Source organism: Camelus dromedarius, chromosome 9 (assembly GCF_036321535.1).
Source record: "Camelus dromedarius isolate mCamDro1 chromosome 9, mCamDro1.pat, whole genome shotgun sequence".
Lineage (NCBI taxonomy): Eukaryota > Metazoa > Chordata > Mammalia > Artiodactyla > Camelidae > Camelus > Camelus dromedarius.
In genome coordinates this window covers 74,052,727-74,069,233 of record NC_087444.1, presented here as the reverse complement: position 1 = coordinate 74,069,233, position 16,507 = coordinate 74,052,727, and the positions used below count along the sequence as shown (strand labels likewise).

Below are 16,507 nucleotides of genomic sequence, written 5' to 3'. Positions count from 1 at the left end.
TCATGTTCATTTGTTTCTAAGAATTTTGTAATTTCCCTTGTGATTTTTTCTTTGATCCATTCATTGTTTAAGAGTGTATTGTTTAATTTCCACAGTTTTATTAATTTTCCAGTTTTACTTCTGTTACTGATACCTAACTTCATCCTTTTGTGGTCAGAGAAGATACTTTTTTATGATATCTGCCTTTTAAAATCTATTGAAGCTTGTGCTCACTTCAGCAGCACATATACTAAAATTGGAATGATTCAGAGAAGATTAGCATGGCCTCTGTGCAAGGATGACATGCAAATTTGTGAAACATTCCATATTTTTGCCTAGTAAAAATAAATAAATAAATAAATAAAATCTATTGAAACTTAATTTGTGGCCTAACATATTCTCTATACTGGAAAATGTTTCATGTGCACTTGAGAAGAATGTGTATGCTATTGTTGTTAGGTAGAGTGTCGTGTATATATCTGTTAGACCTAGTTGGTTTATTATGTTAAGTTCTCTGTTTCCAGATGCATTTTTGTTGTTGTTGTTGTACCCATTACTGAGAGCAGGGTGTAGAAGTCTCTATTTGTTGTTGTAGGACTATTTCCCCTTTCAATTCTGTTCATTTTTGCTTCATGTACTTTGATGGTCTGTTATTAGGTGTGTAAATTCTTATAATTGTTTTCTTTTTTGCTCTATTGAACCTTTTGTTAATGTCCTCCTTTGTCTCTTTTAAACTTTTTCAACTTAAAGTCTATTTTGTCTAATATTAACATAGCCACCCCTGCTTTCTTTTGGCTACTATTTGCATGGAATATCTTTTTCTATCCTTTCACTTTCAGTCTATTTATATCTTTGGATTTAAAGTGAGTCTCTTCTCACAGACATAGAAAACAAACTTATGGTTACCAGGGGGAAAGGGGGAAGGAAGGGATAAACTGGGTGTTTGGGATTGGCTGATACAAACTACTATGTACAGAATAGATAAACAACAAGGTCCTACTATACAGGACAGGGAACTATATTCAATGGCTTGTAGTAACCTGTAATGAAATAGAATATATATATGTGTGTATATATATTTATATTCATATATATTCATATTATATATATATGAATATATATGTTTGTGTGTGTTTTTATATATAAACTAAATCATTATGCTGTACACCAGAAACTAATACAACATTGTAAATCAAAAAATGAAAAGAAAAGGGAAAAAATGAGTCTCTTGTAGACAGCATGTAGTTGGACCATGTGTTTCTATCTGACAGTATCTGTCTTTTGATTAGAGAATTTAATCCATTTACATTTAAAGTAATTACTGATAAGGAGAGATTTACTTCTCTCATTTTGCTATTTGCTTTCTATATGCCTTACAGCTTTTTTTTTTTTTTTTGGCCCCTTTTTTCCCTGCATTACTGTCTCCTTTGGTGTTCAGTTGATTTTTTTGTAGTGAAATGTTTAACTTCCTCTCTCATTTCACTTTCTGTGTATTCTATAGCTATTTTTTAAAAATTATGGTTACCATGGGGATTACATATAACAACTATGGGGATTACATATAACCTAAAGTTATAACACTCTAATTTGAATTCATAGCAAATTAACTTCAATAATATACAAAAGCTCTGCTCCTTTACAGCTTCATCACCACCCCTTTAGGTTGATGATGTCACAAAATTACATCTTTATACATTGTATGCTCCAAAACACAAACTAATACTTCTTTTCAATGCACTAGTCTCTTAAATTATGTAGAAAACCAAATATAGAGTTATGAACAAAAGTTACTGTAATACTAGCTTTTAGACTCAAAATTATTTTTTTTCAGTGTATTGGTTTCTTGAATTAGTCTTTTTCATGTAGAAAATAAAAAGTAGAGTTACAAACTGTTGTTACAACTAGCTTTTATAATTGCCCATGTATTCATACCTTATCAACATCTTTATTTCTTCATATGACTCAATTTAATATTTAGTGTCCTTTCATTTCACCCTGCAGGGCCCCTTGAACATTTCTTAGAGGGCAGTTCCTCAAATGGCTATAGCAGTCTTGAGCAGAAGAGCAAAGCTGGAGATACCACACTTCCTAATTTCAAATTATATTACAAAGCTATCATAATCAAAACAGTATTGTACTGGTGTAAGACAAGTAGGCCAGTGGAACAGAATAGAGAGCCCAGATATAAACCCACACATATCCAGTCAACCAACCTTAAAGAGCCAAGAATATACAATGGGGAAAGGATACTCTGTTCAATATATTCTTTTGGGAAAATAGGATATTCACATGCAAAAGAAAGAAATTGGACCCTTATAGCACACCATACACACACACAAAAAACCCCTCAATATTGATAAAAGACTTAAATGTAATACCTGAAACAGTAAAACTCCCAGAAAAGAACATATGTAAAGGCTCCCTGACATTGGTCTTAGTAATGATTTGGGGGAAGGGGGATATGACACCAAGAGCACAGGAACAAAAGCAAAATTTAACAACTGTGACAACATCAAATTAAAAACTTTCTGTACAATCAAAAAATGAAAAGGCATTCTATGGAAAAAGGCATTCTGTGGGAGAAAATATTTGCAAACCATATATCTATAAGGTATTAATATCCAAAATATATAAAGAAGTCATACAACTCAATGGCAAAAAAATAATAACCCAATTAACAAGTGGGCAAAGGTCCTAAATAGATACTTTCTTCAAAGAAGACATAGAGATGGACAACAGCTGTATGAAAAGGGGCTCAACATCACTAATCGTCAGGGAAATGCAAGTCAAAACCACAATGAGATACTACCTCACTTCTGGTAAGGTGGCTTTTATCAAAAAGTCAAAAAATGTTGGCAAGGATGTGGAAAAAAGGAACACTTATATGCTGTTGATTGGAATGTAAATTGATACAGCCATTATGGAAAAGTGGATGGCAGTTCCTCAAAAAAATTGAAACTATAACTACTATATGATCCAGCAGTATCAATTCTGGATATATATCCAGAGGAAATGAAATCAGTATCTTGAAGAGATATCTGCAGTCTCATGTTCATAGCAGCATTATTTACAGCAGCCCAGATAATGGAAACAACCTAAGTGTCCATCAATGGATGACTGGGATAAAGAAAATGTGATACACACACACACACACACACACACACACACACACACACACACACACACACACACACTGAAATATTATTGGCCTTTAAAAATAAGGAAACACTGCCATTTATAACAACATGAATGAACCTCATAGACATTAACTAAGTGAAATGAGGCAGGCACAGAAAGATAACATACTATATGATCTCACTTAATATGTGGAATTTAAGAAAGTCTAACTCATACAGAGAGCAGAAGAGTGGTCACCAGGGACTGAGGGATGGGGGAAATGGGGAAACGTTTGTTGGTCAAAGAGAACAAACTTTCACTTATAAGCTGAGTCAGTTCTGGATGTACAGCATGGTGACTATAGTTAATGTGTTGTATACCTGAAGTTCACTAAAACAGTAGCTCTTTAAAAAAAAGTTATTTAGTTATTTATTATTTAATGGAGGTACTGGGGATTGAACCCAGGACCTCGTGCATACTAAGCATGCACTTTACCACTGAGCTATCCCGACCCCTCCAAAACAGTAGATCTTAAGTGTTCTTACCACACACACAAAACTTAATGGTGTTAAGTGAGAGATGTTAATTTCATTGTAGTAATCATTTCACTATGTATACATATATCAAAACATCACATTGTACACCTCAAATACATACAATTTTTACTTGTCAATCATACCTCATTAATGATAGAAAAATAATACAGTTTTTAAAAAATTATAAAGTCTTTGTGTAATAATTCCATCACCTGGGTCATCTCAGGTTTGACGTCTGTTGTCTTTTCCTTTGGGAAATGGTCAGATTTTCGTGTGTGTATGTGTGTGTGTGTGTTTAAGTGGTGAGTAATATTGGATTGCATCCTACGAATTTTGAATATTATGTTGTGAGACTCAGGATCCTGTTACTATCCTTTGGAGAATGTTGAGTTTTGTTTGCTTATTTGTTTACGCAGACAATCAGCCTGGTTAGGTTCAGATGGCAGATTTTGTCATATCTTCTATGGGTGTTTGTTACAATGTTAGTTCAATTTTCAAAGCCTTTGCTATGCTATTTGGATTAGCATGTGCCACTCTGCGGTTAGTCCGTGACGTGGGCAGTTGTTTGTATCTTTGTTCAGTTTCCAAAGATTTGCTGTGCTTTGCATTTGTTCCATACTTGCCTAGTTCAAAGTGAGCCTCCGAGTTGTGAAGGGAAAATTGGTGTTTCCGCCACACATAGGAGCTCCTTTCCCTGGTCCTCTGGAAATAGGGGATATCTCCTGGAATTGTTTCTTTTAGTGCTTATTGTACAGTTCCATGATTTGGCTTATTCTTGGATCAGAGACAAAGGAGGAAAAATATGTGAAACTAATCCCTGCCATTATGTCATTATTCAAGTTAACTTGAAACCCCAGGCTGACCATTGCTGTTTACTTTTCAAAGTCCTCAGGTAGTTGCTTGTAATCTATCCAGAGATTTTGGCTGTAATTGGTGGGAGAGATTTGTTATATTTTGTTCACTGACTCCATCTTGGCCAGCAACAGAAGACTAGTAGCAGTCTTTTCATTCTTTTTTGCACTTTATTCTTTTATATCAGTTATAAAATCTTGCTAGCTTTCATGAAAAATTATGTTGAGATTTCAATTAGAATTGCATTGAATCTATAAATTTGGGGGAGAAATTCCATTTTACATTATTGGGTATTTAGTATTTATATCCATGAGCATAGAGTATTTCTGCATTTATTTAGGTGTTTTTAAACATTGTTTAGATTTATTCTTTTTTTAACATTTTTTATTGATTTATAATCATTTTACAATGTTGTGTCAAATTCCAGTGTTCAGCACAATTTTTCAGTCATTCATGGACATATACACACTCATTGTCACATTTTTTTCTCTGTGAGTTATCATGACATTTTGTGTATATTTCCCTGTGCTATACAGTGTAATTTTGTTTATCTATTCTACAATTTTGAAATCCCAGTCTATCCCTTCCCACCCTCCACCCTCCTGGCAACCACAAGTCTGTATTCTCTGTCTGTGAGTCTATTTCTGTCCTGTATTTACGCTTTGTTTTTGTTTGTTTTTGTTTTTGTTTTTTAGATTCCACATATGAGTGATCTCATATGGTATTATTCTTTCTCTTTCCGGCCTACTTCACTTAGAATGACATTCTCCAGGAGCATCCATGTTGCTGCAAATGGCATTATGTTGTCGGTTTTTATGGCTGAGTAGTATTCCATTGTATAAATATACCACATCTTCTTTATCCAGTCACCTGTTGATGGACATTTAGGCTGTTTCCATGTTTTGGCTATTGTAAATAGTGCTGCTATGAACATTGGGGTGCAGGTGTCATCCTGAAGTAGATTTCCTTCTGGATACAAGCCCAGGAGTGGGATTCCTGGGTCATATGGTAAGTCTATTCCTAGTCTTTTGAGGAATCTCCACACTGTTTTCCATAGTGGCTGCACCAAACTGCATTCCCACCAGCAGTGTAGGAGGGTTCCCCTTTCCCCACAGCCTCTCCAGCATTTGTCATTTGTGGATTTTTGAATGACGGCCATTCTGACTGGTGTGAGGTGATACCTCATTGTAGTTTTGATTTGCATTTCTCTGATAATTAGTGATATTGAGCATTTTTTCATGTGCTTTTTGATCATTTGTATTTCTTCCTTGGAGAATTGCTTGTTTAGGTCTTCTGCCCATTTTTGGATTGGGTTGTTTATTTTTTTCTTATTGAGTCGTATGAGCTGCTTATATATTCTGGAGATCAAGCCTTTGTCGGTTTCACTTGCAAAAATTTTCTCCCATTCTGTAGGTTTTCTTCTTGTTTTACTTCTGGTTTCCTTTGCTGAGCAGAAGCTTGTAAGTTTCATTAGGTCCCATTTGTTTATTCTTGCTTTTATTTGTTTAGATTTATTCTTGATGCCATAAAGTTTTTGTTACTGTTGTAAGTGCCATCTTTCTTTTTTCGACCCACTTTCTGTTTATTATTACTGTATAGAAATCCAGAGTCTTTTCCCCGTTGTTTATTTTTAGACAAACTTTTATTGAAGTATCACATATTGAAGTATGCACAAATCATAATTATGGGTAAATATATTATCACAATGTGACCATGCTATCCTGGGTTCTGATTCCATAAATTTGTTTTGCCTTTTCTTATAAATGGAATTATATCGTATGTTCTCTTCTGGGCCTGGCTTCTTTCATTCAAAACAATATGACTGTGATTCATCCAGGTTGTTGCACATACCAGTAATTCACTCTTTTTATTGTTGTCTGCTCATCATATGCTTTTCTGTCCTACGCTTGAAAGATATTTGGATTGTTTCCAGATTTGGACAATTACAAATAGTGCAGCTATTAGCATTCTTGAACGTAGTTTTTGGTGTACTTATGGACACATTTCTGTTAGATACTCACTTTGGAATGGGTGATGAAGTATGAAAATATTTAAAGTGTGTGAATATGTTCAACTAGTTCAACTAGAAGCAGCTGTACCAATCTGTGTTCCTACCAACAGTGTATGTGAGTTCCAGAAGTTTCCACATGTGCCATCATTTGGTTTAATCAGTCCTTTTCACGTTAGCTTGTCTAGTGAATATATGTGGTATCCTCCCAATATTTTATTGTGAAAAAATGCTTATGCATACAGAAATGTTCAAAGACTTATACTGTGACCATCCGTACACCCATCAATCTAGATTCTACAGTTAACACATTACTATACTTGATTTATCACATATGTATCTTATCTGTTTTTGCTGTGGTTTTAATTTACATTTTCTTGTTGACTAATGAAGTTGAGCATTGAGCACCTTTTCATATGTTTGTTGACCACTTGTATATTTTCTTTAGTAATATGCCTGTGTGAGCTTTCTCTTCCCTTTCCTCCACTTTTTAGATTTTCTGCCTTTTCTTATTTATTTGTCAGTATTTCTTTCTTATAAATTTGGGGGAGGGACAAGCCCTTTTTTGGTTATATACTTTGTTAGTTTCCTACTGTTGCTCTAACAATAACTACAAATTTAGTGGCTTAAAACATGAACTTATTATCTTACAGTTCTGCAGGGCAGAAATCTGAAATCAGTTTCATTGGGCTAAAAGCAAGTGGTGGGCAGGCCTGTGTTCTTTACGCAGGATATAGGGAAGAATCCATTTCCTAGCCTTTTCCACCTTCTAGGAGTCATCTGCATTCCTTGAATCATGGCCCCTTTCTCAACATTCAGAGCACATCACTCCAACTTCTGCTTCTGCCATCCCAATTTCTTCTCTAAATCTGAATCTCCTAACCCCCTCTTTCCCTCAAAAGGCCCCTTGTAATTACACTGGGCCCATCATAGATAATCCAAGTTAATCTCCCCTTTTCAAGATCCATAACCTAATCGCGTTGAAAGGTCACTTTTGCTATGAAAGGTAACATATTCATAGGTTCTAGGAATTAGAATGTGGATGTCTTGGAGGAGGGCGTTATTCTGTCCACGATTTGTGTTGCAGATGTCTTCCACAACTCTGTGGCTTGTCTGTTTACTCAATTAAGTGTAACTTTTGATTCAAAGAAGCTTCTCTTTTTAATTTAGTCCTGTATGTCAAACTTTTCCTTTATGATTGGTGCTTTTTGTACCCTATTTAAGAAATGTGTACCTACCCCCAAGTCATGCAGATATTAACCTAGGCTTTTCATCAAAAAATGTTATTTTAAAAATTTTTTGGGGGGTGAGGAGCTAATAAAAATATTATTGTTTTACCTTTTGTATTTAGAACTACAATCTGCTCTGAATAGATTTTTATTTAATGGATGAAGTTGGGGAGGCCAAGGTTCAATTATTTCTACATAGATAGAAATAGCTGCCCTAATAGCTAGTCATTTATTGAAAAGAATGTCCTTTCTCTCCAGCTTTGCGGTATCATCTTTGTTGTAACTCAGGTTTTGATATATGCGTGAGTATGTTTTTGAACTCTCCCAGTGGTATGCAAAGAATGTTCTGTGATTATGGAAATGTTCTATATCTGCCCTTCTGGTATGCTAGCCATATGTCTACTGAGCACTTGATATGTGGCTAGTATGTCTGAGGAGCTATATTGTTAATGTTATTTAATTTTAATTAAAATAGCCGTATGTGGCTAGTAGCTACCATATTGGTCAGTGCTGCATGTTGCTTCACTGATCTATTTGTGCCATAGATCCCTGTATCAATACCGTACTCTTTTAATTACTATAGCTTTAAAATTAGTCTTTGCATTTTGTTCTTCTCCACCAAGATTGTATTAACCAGTTAAGGCCTTTTGCTTTTCATGTACATTTTAGAATAAGTGTGTCAAGCTCCACAAAAATCCTGCTGTGATTTTAATAGAAATTGCATTGAATCTATAGATCAAATCAGGGAGCATTGACATTGTTATACTATTGAGACTTCCAATTCATGAACATATTACATTCCTTAATTTAGGGCTTCTTTATTTTCTCTCAGTAACATTTTAATAGTGTGTGTGTGTGTGTGTGTGTGTGTGTATGTTAAAGGTCTTGCTCATCTTTTGTTAAAATCATTCCTCATAAAATTATTTTAACTTTTTTAGGGTATTATTGTAGATGGTATTGTTTTAAGTTATTATTTTCTAGAGGAAGGCATATTCTCGGTATCTTTTCCAGGGTGGAGACTCCATGTTCTTAGCCACGTAAGGATAACAGGATTGGGGAGGCCTCAGGTTCTTGCAGGATTAATCTCATCTTCCCTTAGCTCATATACCTAAACTCTACAGTTCTTGATGTCCTTAAGGTCAACAAGAAAGAAGGCCCCATCCCTGCAGAAGAAGGAACTAGAGTCCACCCAGGATGTTAACTGTTGATGAAAACATGGAGACCCAGGATGAGAAACCCCAGATATCTAGACCTTCGGATTCCACGTCCCTGATTGCTACTACCTCAGCTTCCCAATTCTTAAGGTCTGAGTTGTTGCCTACCGAGGAATTGACTGTGAAGAGTCAGAACTATGACACTCTGCCAACATACCTTTGGTCTGATGAAGAGAATGAAGAAACATTGGAGACCGTAGATAAAGATGAGCCAAAGGATGAAGCCCCCCACGACCAATCATCCTGGGCCAATAAAATTGAGTACCTTCTGGCCCAGGTGGACTTCTCTGTGGGGCTGAGCACTATCTGGCGCTTTCCTTATCTGTGTTTTCACAATGGAGGTGGTAAGCCTGGGGACCAGGAATCATGGACCCACAGGGGGGTGAGGAGCTAGAGGCTTGTCCTGGCTATTCTGGGGTCTCTGAGAAGGGACTGAGGATTTGGGAAACTGACTGAAGTGGGGGCCAGGTACCTGCACACCCAGAACCTTGGGAGGGTGGCAGCAGGATATCTGTGAATACTTCGGTTCATAGGAATGGTAGGATTGGAGACCTGGGTCAAGAGTAGGAGTGGAAACTAGGTCTACCTGGATCTTCCAGGAATTGAGGGATAGATACCTGGGACTGTGAGGGGTATGGAAACAGTCGAGTCCTGATGCCTGTGGCCCTGAGAGAGGTGGGGAATATGTTTTCCTGGACCTACAAAGAAGTCCAGGCCAGATGGTGCTCAGAGCCCTTCCCTGAATCCCCTACACAGGCAGTTTTTTAATCATCTACATCTTCATGCTGTTCTTGGTTGGGGTTCCTCTTCTATTCCTGGAGATGGCAGCTGGTCAAAGGATGCATCAGGGCAGCATTGGTGGATGGAAGGTCATCAGCCCCTGGATTGGAGGTTTAGGGTATACCAGCTTCATGGTGAGGAGCCCTGGGCTGCCCAGGCCTACCATTTACATGCCATCCCTTGTACTTCCATGGGTCAAGTCCCTTCAGTTCCCCAATCCTCAGGCCAAATCCCCTCCCTTCTTCTGGCCTACGTTTCTTTCCTTATCTCCAGAATTCTTCATGGTCCCTAGGTGTGCATCATCGTGGGCTTGTACTACAGTGTGCTCGTGGCCTGGAATCTCTTCTATTTGGTCCAGTCTTTCCAGTCTCCACTACCTTGGTCACTGTGTCCCTTAATGAAGAACTCCAGTGGTTTTGGTGAGAAGAGAGGGAAGAAAAGGGGAGTGGGAGGGCTAAGAAAAGGACAGGGGAATGAAGGAGGAAAAGGATCACTGGGAGAACAGGGATGAGCTGGAAGATGATGCAGTGGGACTGGGAGGAGCGGGTGGCTGTGGAGAAGGGGGAGGCGCACCTGGTCTTGCAGTTCCCTCCATGGCCAGTTCACCTCAGATCCTGAATGTGCGTGGACAACACCTACCACATACTTCTGGTACCGGAAGGTACTGAAGGCCACAGATGAAATCGAGATAGGTGGGATACCAGTCATGCATCTCAGTGTCTGTCTCTTTGTGACCTGGTTAATTATCTGCATCTCTACGAGGAAAGGGCCCAAGTCCACTGGAAAGGTAAGCCACCCTCTAATTTACTAATCTAATGGGCCTCCTTCTATCTGAGACTCCCTAACATTCTCCTAACTTGATGCCTGTAGGTCTCCAACTTCTCCTTCTAATCTGACCTCTGATTCCAAATAGCCTGTGATCCTACTCTACCAGCTTCTGCCTTTGCTGAACTCTATTTCTGAATCATACTTCCTACCAGATGCTGTATGTCTCAGTACTCCTTCCCTACATCATCCTTTTCTGTCTTCTTATCCGGAGTCTCATGCTGAAAGGCGCAAACTTTGGTCTCAAGAGTTTGTTGGCTGCCAAGGTGAGGCATCCCCCACCCTTTAATTCTCTTTTCCAAAGGTGGGTGTCAGGGACAGCAAGGTTGTTAGTCTGATAGAGGCCCTCCTACTTCCCGCTTTCACTCCCTTCTCATCCTCCATCTCCATCATGGTTTGCCTCTCCTCCCTTTATATCCCAATTTGCATGGTCCTTCTCCTCCTCAGGTGCCAGCCCTGTACTCTGTGGAAGTGTGGCGCCGAACAGGGAACCAGCTCTTTTTGTCCTTGGGCGCCGGCTTTGGCAGCTTCACAGCAGTCAGCTCGCATATCCCTCGGTCCAATAACTGTGTCATGGATGCCTTTGCTGTGTCATTTCTCAACTTGGTTGCCTCAATGACTACCACGGTGTTTGTATTTGCTGTAATGGGTCACTTGGCCATAAAGAACAACGAAAAATGTTACTTGACGTGAGCCCAATCATTCATATGGAGATCATCACAGAGACCACTCTTAGAAACAGCCCACAGAACTCAGGGATGATGGCTGTCAGTATGAGGCCCTCAAACTGGGGCATCCTAAAGCTTAGAAACATCTGAATCTCACCAACTCTGTCTCTTTCAGAGGTGCCTTTCTAGTCTAGGAAAGCCCCAAAGTTGGTGGTTTTCAAAGGTGTATTCACCCCATTCTTAACCTGGGGTTACCATGAAAAAATTAGAGGATATGTTCAAGTGAACCATTAGACCAAAAAAAAAAAAAGGCCCACTGCACCAGGATGTCCATAGCCTACTCCCCTTTTTCTTCTCCTATAACATTCATTCCAAAAATGCTCATTAGACATTTATAAAACATCTCCTATCTACCAACCCATGTGTTGAACTCTGGAAACATAGCCAATGGTGAATTAGACCACCATCCCTGACCTCAAGAAAATCATAGTCTTTTAAGGAAGTAAAAACTAAACAGATAATCACAAATAGATCAGGACTGGTAGTCGGGATGATGAGACACAGAGGAGGGAGTTACTAACTTTCTGGGGCAGTCAGAGAAGGCAGTCCAGAGCTGTGTTTGTCTCCTCACAAATAATCACTGTTAGTATTCTTTCAAATATTTCAATTTGTAGACCTATATATAAAAACGTACCATTTAAAAAATTAGATCATACCATATTACTTCTCTGCAGTTTGTTGACTTGCTTTTATGAAAATAAATTTCCATGGCAGTAAACAGAGTTCAGTAAGGATTTGTAGGAATTTGCCAAATGGAGAATGGTGAGAGGGTATGATTGAGGTAAACTGAGTAGGGGTAGAGTGGGGTTGTTTTGGGCAGAGGGAACCTCATGTACCAAAGACACTGAGAAAATAGTGTGGCAAGTTGAAGAAGGTTTAATAGTTGAGTATGGCTGAAGTATATAGAAGGTTTAAGAGAGCTATGAGTAAAGAAGTTGGAGAGGCTAGCGGGTCAAGAAAGCTGAGAAACCATCATGTTATCCTGAGATTGTCTAGTAGGAGGTAGGAGTCCTAAAGCTGTCACTGATAACTATAGAAAAGACCCCCTCCAGGAATCTACTTAAGTCAGAAATTCTCTGGCTCCCCACAGACATCTTTGTGATTATGAAAACAGGTGTCAGGCAGTGTACGCCAGGATTCTGGAGACCTAGGTTTCAGGGAAGGCTCTACTTTAATCAGATCAAAAACTCTAGGCTAGTGATTTCCCTTCTCATCTAGAGGATAAGGGAGGAGGCTACTGTGAAGGGCCAGATGGTTTTATATGGTTCTACCTCTGTCCCCAGGAATGCTAAGACAGTGATGGATCTGATAGCTGCGAATTTGCTGCCTCCTGAGGCCCAGCCCCCAGATAGTCTGCATCATGATCCGAGCTCCATCTATTCCAAGTGGCTCAACAACCTCCCTGGACAAGTCAAAGAAAGGATCCTACCCCATTTGACCAATTGTGACTTATCTGAGCAATTGAGTGAGGTAAGTAAGGGTTGGGGATGGGGCCCTAGAGGTCCCCTCAAAACCCCCAGTGCACCAGAAACTTCTCTCCTTAGGTGTCTGCAGAATTGAGAAAGGCAATTCTCAGGAGTATCTTGGACAGCCAAGACCAAGGTTCACAGTATCCTTTAGTGGTAAGGTAGTTGTAGCCTCTGTAGCACCAGGCACCAGAGTTCATATAAGCTTTTTCAGCCCAACCCCAAAGAGCTGCTAGACCAGCGGCTATTTTAGGAGGAAGTCCTCATGCCTCAAGGCCAGATGAGTATAATTACATCCATTAACAGTGCTACAGGTAGTTTCCTAGGGGAGGGGATGGGAATGGAGCCAGGGATCGACAGCCTGAGCTCAGAACCCTCGCCGTTCTTCCCTTCACTCGCAGGTTATGGTGGGCCCAGGTGTGGCTATTGTGGCGATCAGTAATATCATCTCTGTGTTTTCTGGATCCACCTTCTGGGCCATCATTACCTTCGTGTTGCTGGTGACCCTGGGGCTGAGCACCGTAATAGGGATCATACAAGGCATCATTACCCCTCTCCAGAATACTTTCTCTTCCCTCAGGGAACATTCAGGGCTGCTCACAGGTACTCTGACCTATGACCCCACTCCCACCTATGGCCATTGTTTAGTTTAAGCCCTGTGGGACTCTTACACAGCCCAGCTTGAATTCTGACCTTTATTTAAATCTGATGTTTTCCTCCAGTGGGTGTCTGTGTGCCTATGTTCCTGAGCAGCCTCCTCTTCGTGAGGCCCTCGGGCAGCTACTATGTGAACCTGCTGGATGATTACTGGACATCTCTGCCCCTCTTCTTCGTTGTCATCTTGGAGACAGTGGCCATGGCCTGGATCTATGGGGCCAGGAGGTGATGTCCCAAGTCCAGGATCTCCTGCCGGGCACTCAGACAGCTAGGGTCCCTAGGGAGCATTGGCCCCTCCTGCTCTCACTGCCAGATCTCTTATTGCAGGGCTTATGGAGACCCCCCAGGAGGGTAGGAAGGAGAAAAGCATGGGTTGGTTCCAGGAGAAAATAGTTGTAAAATGGAAAAGTGGTGAGCAGTCTCTACAAGTCCGAGGGGCTCCTAAGCTCTTCATTTAACCAGGGTAGTGTAGAAATCTGAGGTGTGTAATCTCTTGTTTCTCGAAGTGTGCTCTATGGACCAGAAGCATTGGCATCTTCTGGAAGCTTATCAAAAATACAGACCTTCAAGCTCCACGCTAGACCTTTGAATCTGTATCTGTATTTTAACAAGAACCCCAAGGGATTCTATGCACGCTGCCATTTGAGAAGCACCATGTAATCCAACGGTGGCAGCGTTTACAGGTGATAGTGGCTCTTGGCATCAGTTTGCTCATTCATACACCCAGTCACTCTCAAATATTTCATAGGACCTTCTATGTGCCAGGCAGGCCTTGTGGTTAGTGCTTCAGATGCTAGGATAAATTAAATTTAGTTTCTGCTCTCAGAGTCCAAAGAGGGAGATATATCCTTGGGCAGGGTAGTAAGTCTATGACAGAAGCAGCCGAGGGTACTCTACACAGATTTTTATCTAAAGAAGACTGAAGAGTCAGGCAAGGAGAGGATGCATGAACAGAATCTAGAAAGATGAAGTGGAATTTGTCAAGGGAGAGAAAGAGAGAAAGGTGTTCTAGGCGGAATTGCATATGTACTGGGATTAAGAAGGTGCACCAAAGAAAGCTGGGTATATAGGCTTGAAGAAGCCATGCTGAGGAAGGTGGCTTTTATCTTGAAGGGTGATAGGGGAGAGAAATGTTTTGTTTTGTTTTTTGTTTTGTTTTTTAAATCCTGGGGTTGGGACAGAAATCAGACTGAAAGAGGATGAATTAGTAGCAAGAAGATTGGTTGTGGAGGTGAACAGAAAGGTTTAAGAAATGTTAAGGGCCCTCGCCCGGGCTAAGTTTGGACTGACCCCCATACCAAGGCTGAGTAAGGCCTGAATGGGCCTCCCAAAGTCTTGTGGCCCTTCCTCTCAGGTTCCTTGCAGACCTGAGTATCATGTTGGGCCGACCCATCTCCCCCGTCTACCGTTGGCTGTGGTGTTTTCTGTCTCCATTTGTGCTGCTAGTCCTGTTTTTAAGTGCCCTGATTCACCTGTTTGTGAAGAAAATCACCTACTTGGCCTGGGATTCAAAAAGTGTGAGCCTCCCTCCCCAGACCCCAGAAACCCCTCGGGAGTGGGAATAAGACTTTTCAATCCACTCTTCCACCTACGACACAGACTTCTTATTCCCTGATTCCCTGGAGATTCGGTTATTTAAGTCTCTTGCTTTGGTTCATCTCCTACCCCCGCCCTCGTCAGCCTTCCACTTCAGAGAACCTGGACATTCTAAAACTTCCTCCCCTTCTTCCACAGTCAGATGAAGTGACCCGAACTTACCCATCATGGGCTAAAGTCCTGCTTATAGCCCTCATCATCCTTACCATCTTGCCTGTCCCTGCCTACTTCTTCTACACCTTCACTGAGGTGACGTCTGCCTCCATTACCCACAGGAGGGCCACAGTTATCCTCAAACCTGAAGCTAAAGAGGGCTTACCGAAGGCCCATCTACGGCTTCAGGTGAAGCAAAGCCTAAAGAAGGTGAATAAAATGGATAAATAACCAAGAAAAAACTTTCTGCCATGTGAGTAATTCCTCTTGGACATAAAGACTTGGTTCATCTGACACAGCATCACTTCTTTATCAAAGTGGAACTCCCTGGCTGGCAACTTGACGTTAGAATGGAAGTTTGTACCCCTTGACCAACATCCCTCCACTTCCCCCACTCCCTAGCCCCTGACAACCACCATTCTACTCTCTGTTCCTATGAGTTCAGCATTTTTAGATTTCACATATAAATGAGGTGATGGTGTTTATCTTTCTCTGACTTATTTCACTTAGAATAATGCCCTCAAGGTCCATGTATGTTGTTGAAAGTGGCAGAATTTCCTTCTCATGGCTGAATAATATTCCATGGTGTGTGTGTGTGTGTGTGTGTGTAATTTTTTTTATCCATTCACTCATAGAGGGACACTTAGTTTGTTTCCATATTTTGGCTACTGTAAATAATGTTGCAATGAACATGAGAGTACAGATATCTCTTTGAGGTAGTAATTTCATTCCCTCCAATATATGTCCAGAAGTGGGACTGCTGGATCATAAGGTAACTTGTACATTATTCATTTTTGAACTGCCTGTTCATTTCGTATGCCCATTTGTCTATTGGGTTGTTGATCCTTTTATGCAATTTGTAAATTTCTTGATATGTTAGGGAAATTAAGCCCTTTGTTATTAATGTTGAAGCTTTTTACAAGTTTGATGCCTTTTAATTTGGTTAATTTTCTTTTTATTTTGCCCTACAGAGATTTTGTTTTTATATAGTTAAAAGAATAGTTAAACTGATCAAACTTAATAGATTCTTATTCTTATGTTATTCTTAGAAAGCCCTTCCCTGTGCCAAGATAAATGTGCTCATATTTATTCCCAGTGAATTATGTTTTCATTCTCTACATTGTGGTCTTTACCCATCTGAAGTATATTTTGTTGTAAGAAGCATAATTTTTCCCCAGGTGTTTTGCCAGTTGTCCCAACCCAATTACTGAATACTCCATATTCTGTTCACTGATTTGAAATGCCGCTTTATCACATCCTGATTTACATCAGCAGCCAGGTCCTCTTCTAGAGTTTGTATTCTACGCTGTCAAGCTGCTTGTGTAAATCTGCTCCAGAACCGCACTGTTTTAGATATCGAAGCTGTA

At 40.0% G+C, this 16,507-nt stretch overlaps 2 protein-coding genes and 1 non-coding gene across 4 annotated transcripts; all 3 read left to right on the top strand.

The window, feature by feature from the left end:
- Positions 1-205: 205 nt before the first annotated feature.
- On the top strand, positions 206-312 carry LOC116155042 (U6 spliceosomal RNA). The gene has a single exon (XR_004139072.1). It is a non-coding gene; the product is annotated as a U6 spliceosomal RNA (small nuclear RNA).
- Positions 313-8,600: 8,288 nt separating this feature from the next.
- On the top strand, positions 8,601-11,560 carry LOC105100219 (sodium-dependent neutral amino acid transporter B(0)AT2). The gene is made up of 4 exons (XM_064489518.1): positions 8,601-9,317; positions 10,008-10,134; positions 10,327-10,502; positions 10,988-11,560. The coding sequence occupies exons 1-4, from the start codon at positions 8,916-8,918 to the stop codon at positions 11,231-11,233; spliced, it is 951 nt and encodes a 316-aa protein (XP_064345588.1). The 5' UTR covers positions 8,601-8,915; the 3' UTR covers positions 11,234-11,560.
- An 11-nt stretch (positions 11,561-11,571) lies between these two features.
- On the top strand, positions 11,572-16,190 carry LOC135318459 (orphan sodium- and chloride-dependent neurotransmitter transporter NTT5-like). Of its 2 annotated transcripts, none has more exons than XM_064489516.1 (5): positions 11,572-12,738; positions 13,136-13,337; positions 13,457-13,616; positions 14,746-14,908; positions 15,126-16,190. In XM_064489516.1, exons 1-5 carry the CDS (start codon positions 12,520-12,522, stop codon positions 15,369-15,371), a joined length of 990 nt encoding a protein of 329 aa, XP_064345586.1. In that variant the 5' UTR covers positions 11,572-12,519; the 3' UTR covers positions 15,372-16,190. The 2 variants fall into 2 exon arrangements, with proteins under 2 accessions (XP_064345586.1, XP_064345587.1); XM_064489517.1 differs by having other exon boundaries at positions 12,813-13,337.
- The last annotated feature ends 317 nt before the right edge of the window (positions 16,191-16,507 follow it).

Coding starts and splice junctions, on each gene's coding strand:
- LOC105100219 (XM_064489518.1), top strand. CDS start 8,916: ATGTTAACTGTTGATGAAAACATGGAGACCCAGGATGAGAAACCCCAG. Junction 9,318..10,007: donor AATCATGGACCCACAGGGGG/GTGAGGAGCTAG, acceptor CATGGTCCCTAG/GTGTGCATCATCGTGGGCTT. Junction 10,135..10,326: donor GAAGAACTCCAGTGGTTTTG/GTGAGAAGAGAG, acceptor AGTTCACCTCAG/ATCCTGAATGTGCGTGGACA.
- LOC135318459 (XM_064489516.1), top strand. CDS start 12,520: ATGGTTTTATATGGTTCTACCTCTGTCCCCAGGAATGCTAAGACAGTG. Junction 13,338..13,456: donor ACATTCAGGGCTGCTCACAG/GTACTCTGACCT, acceptor GTTTTCCTCCAG/TGGGTGTCTGTGTGCCTATG. Junction 13,617..14,745: donor TGGATCTATGGGGCCAGGAG/GTGATGTCCCAA, acceptor CCTTCCTCTCAG/GTTCCTTGCAGACCTGAGTA.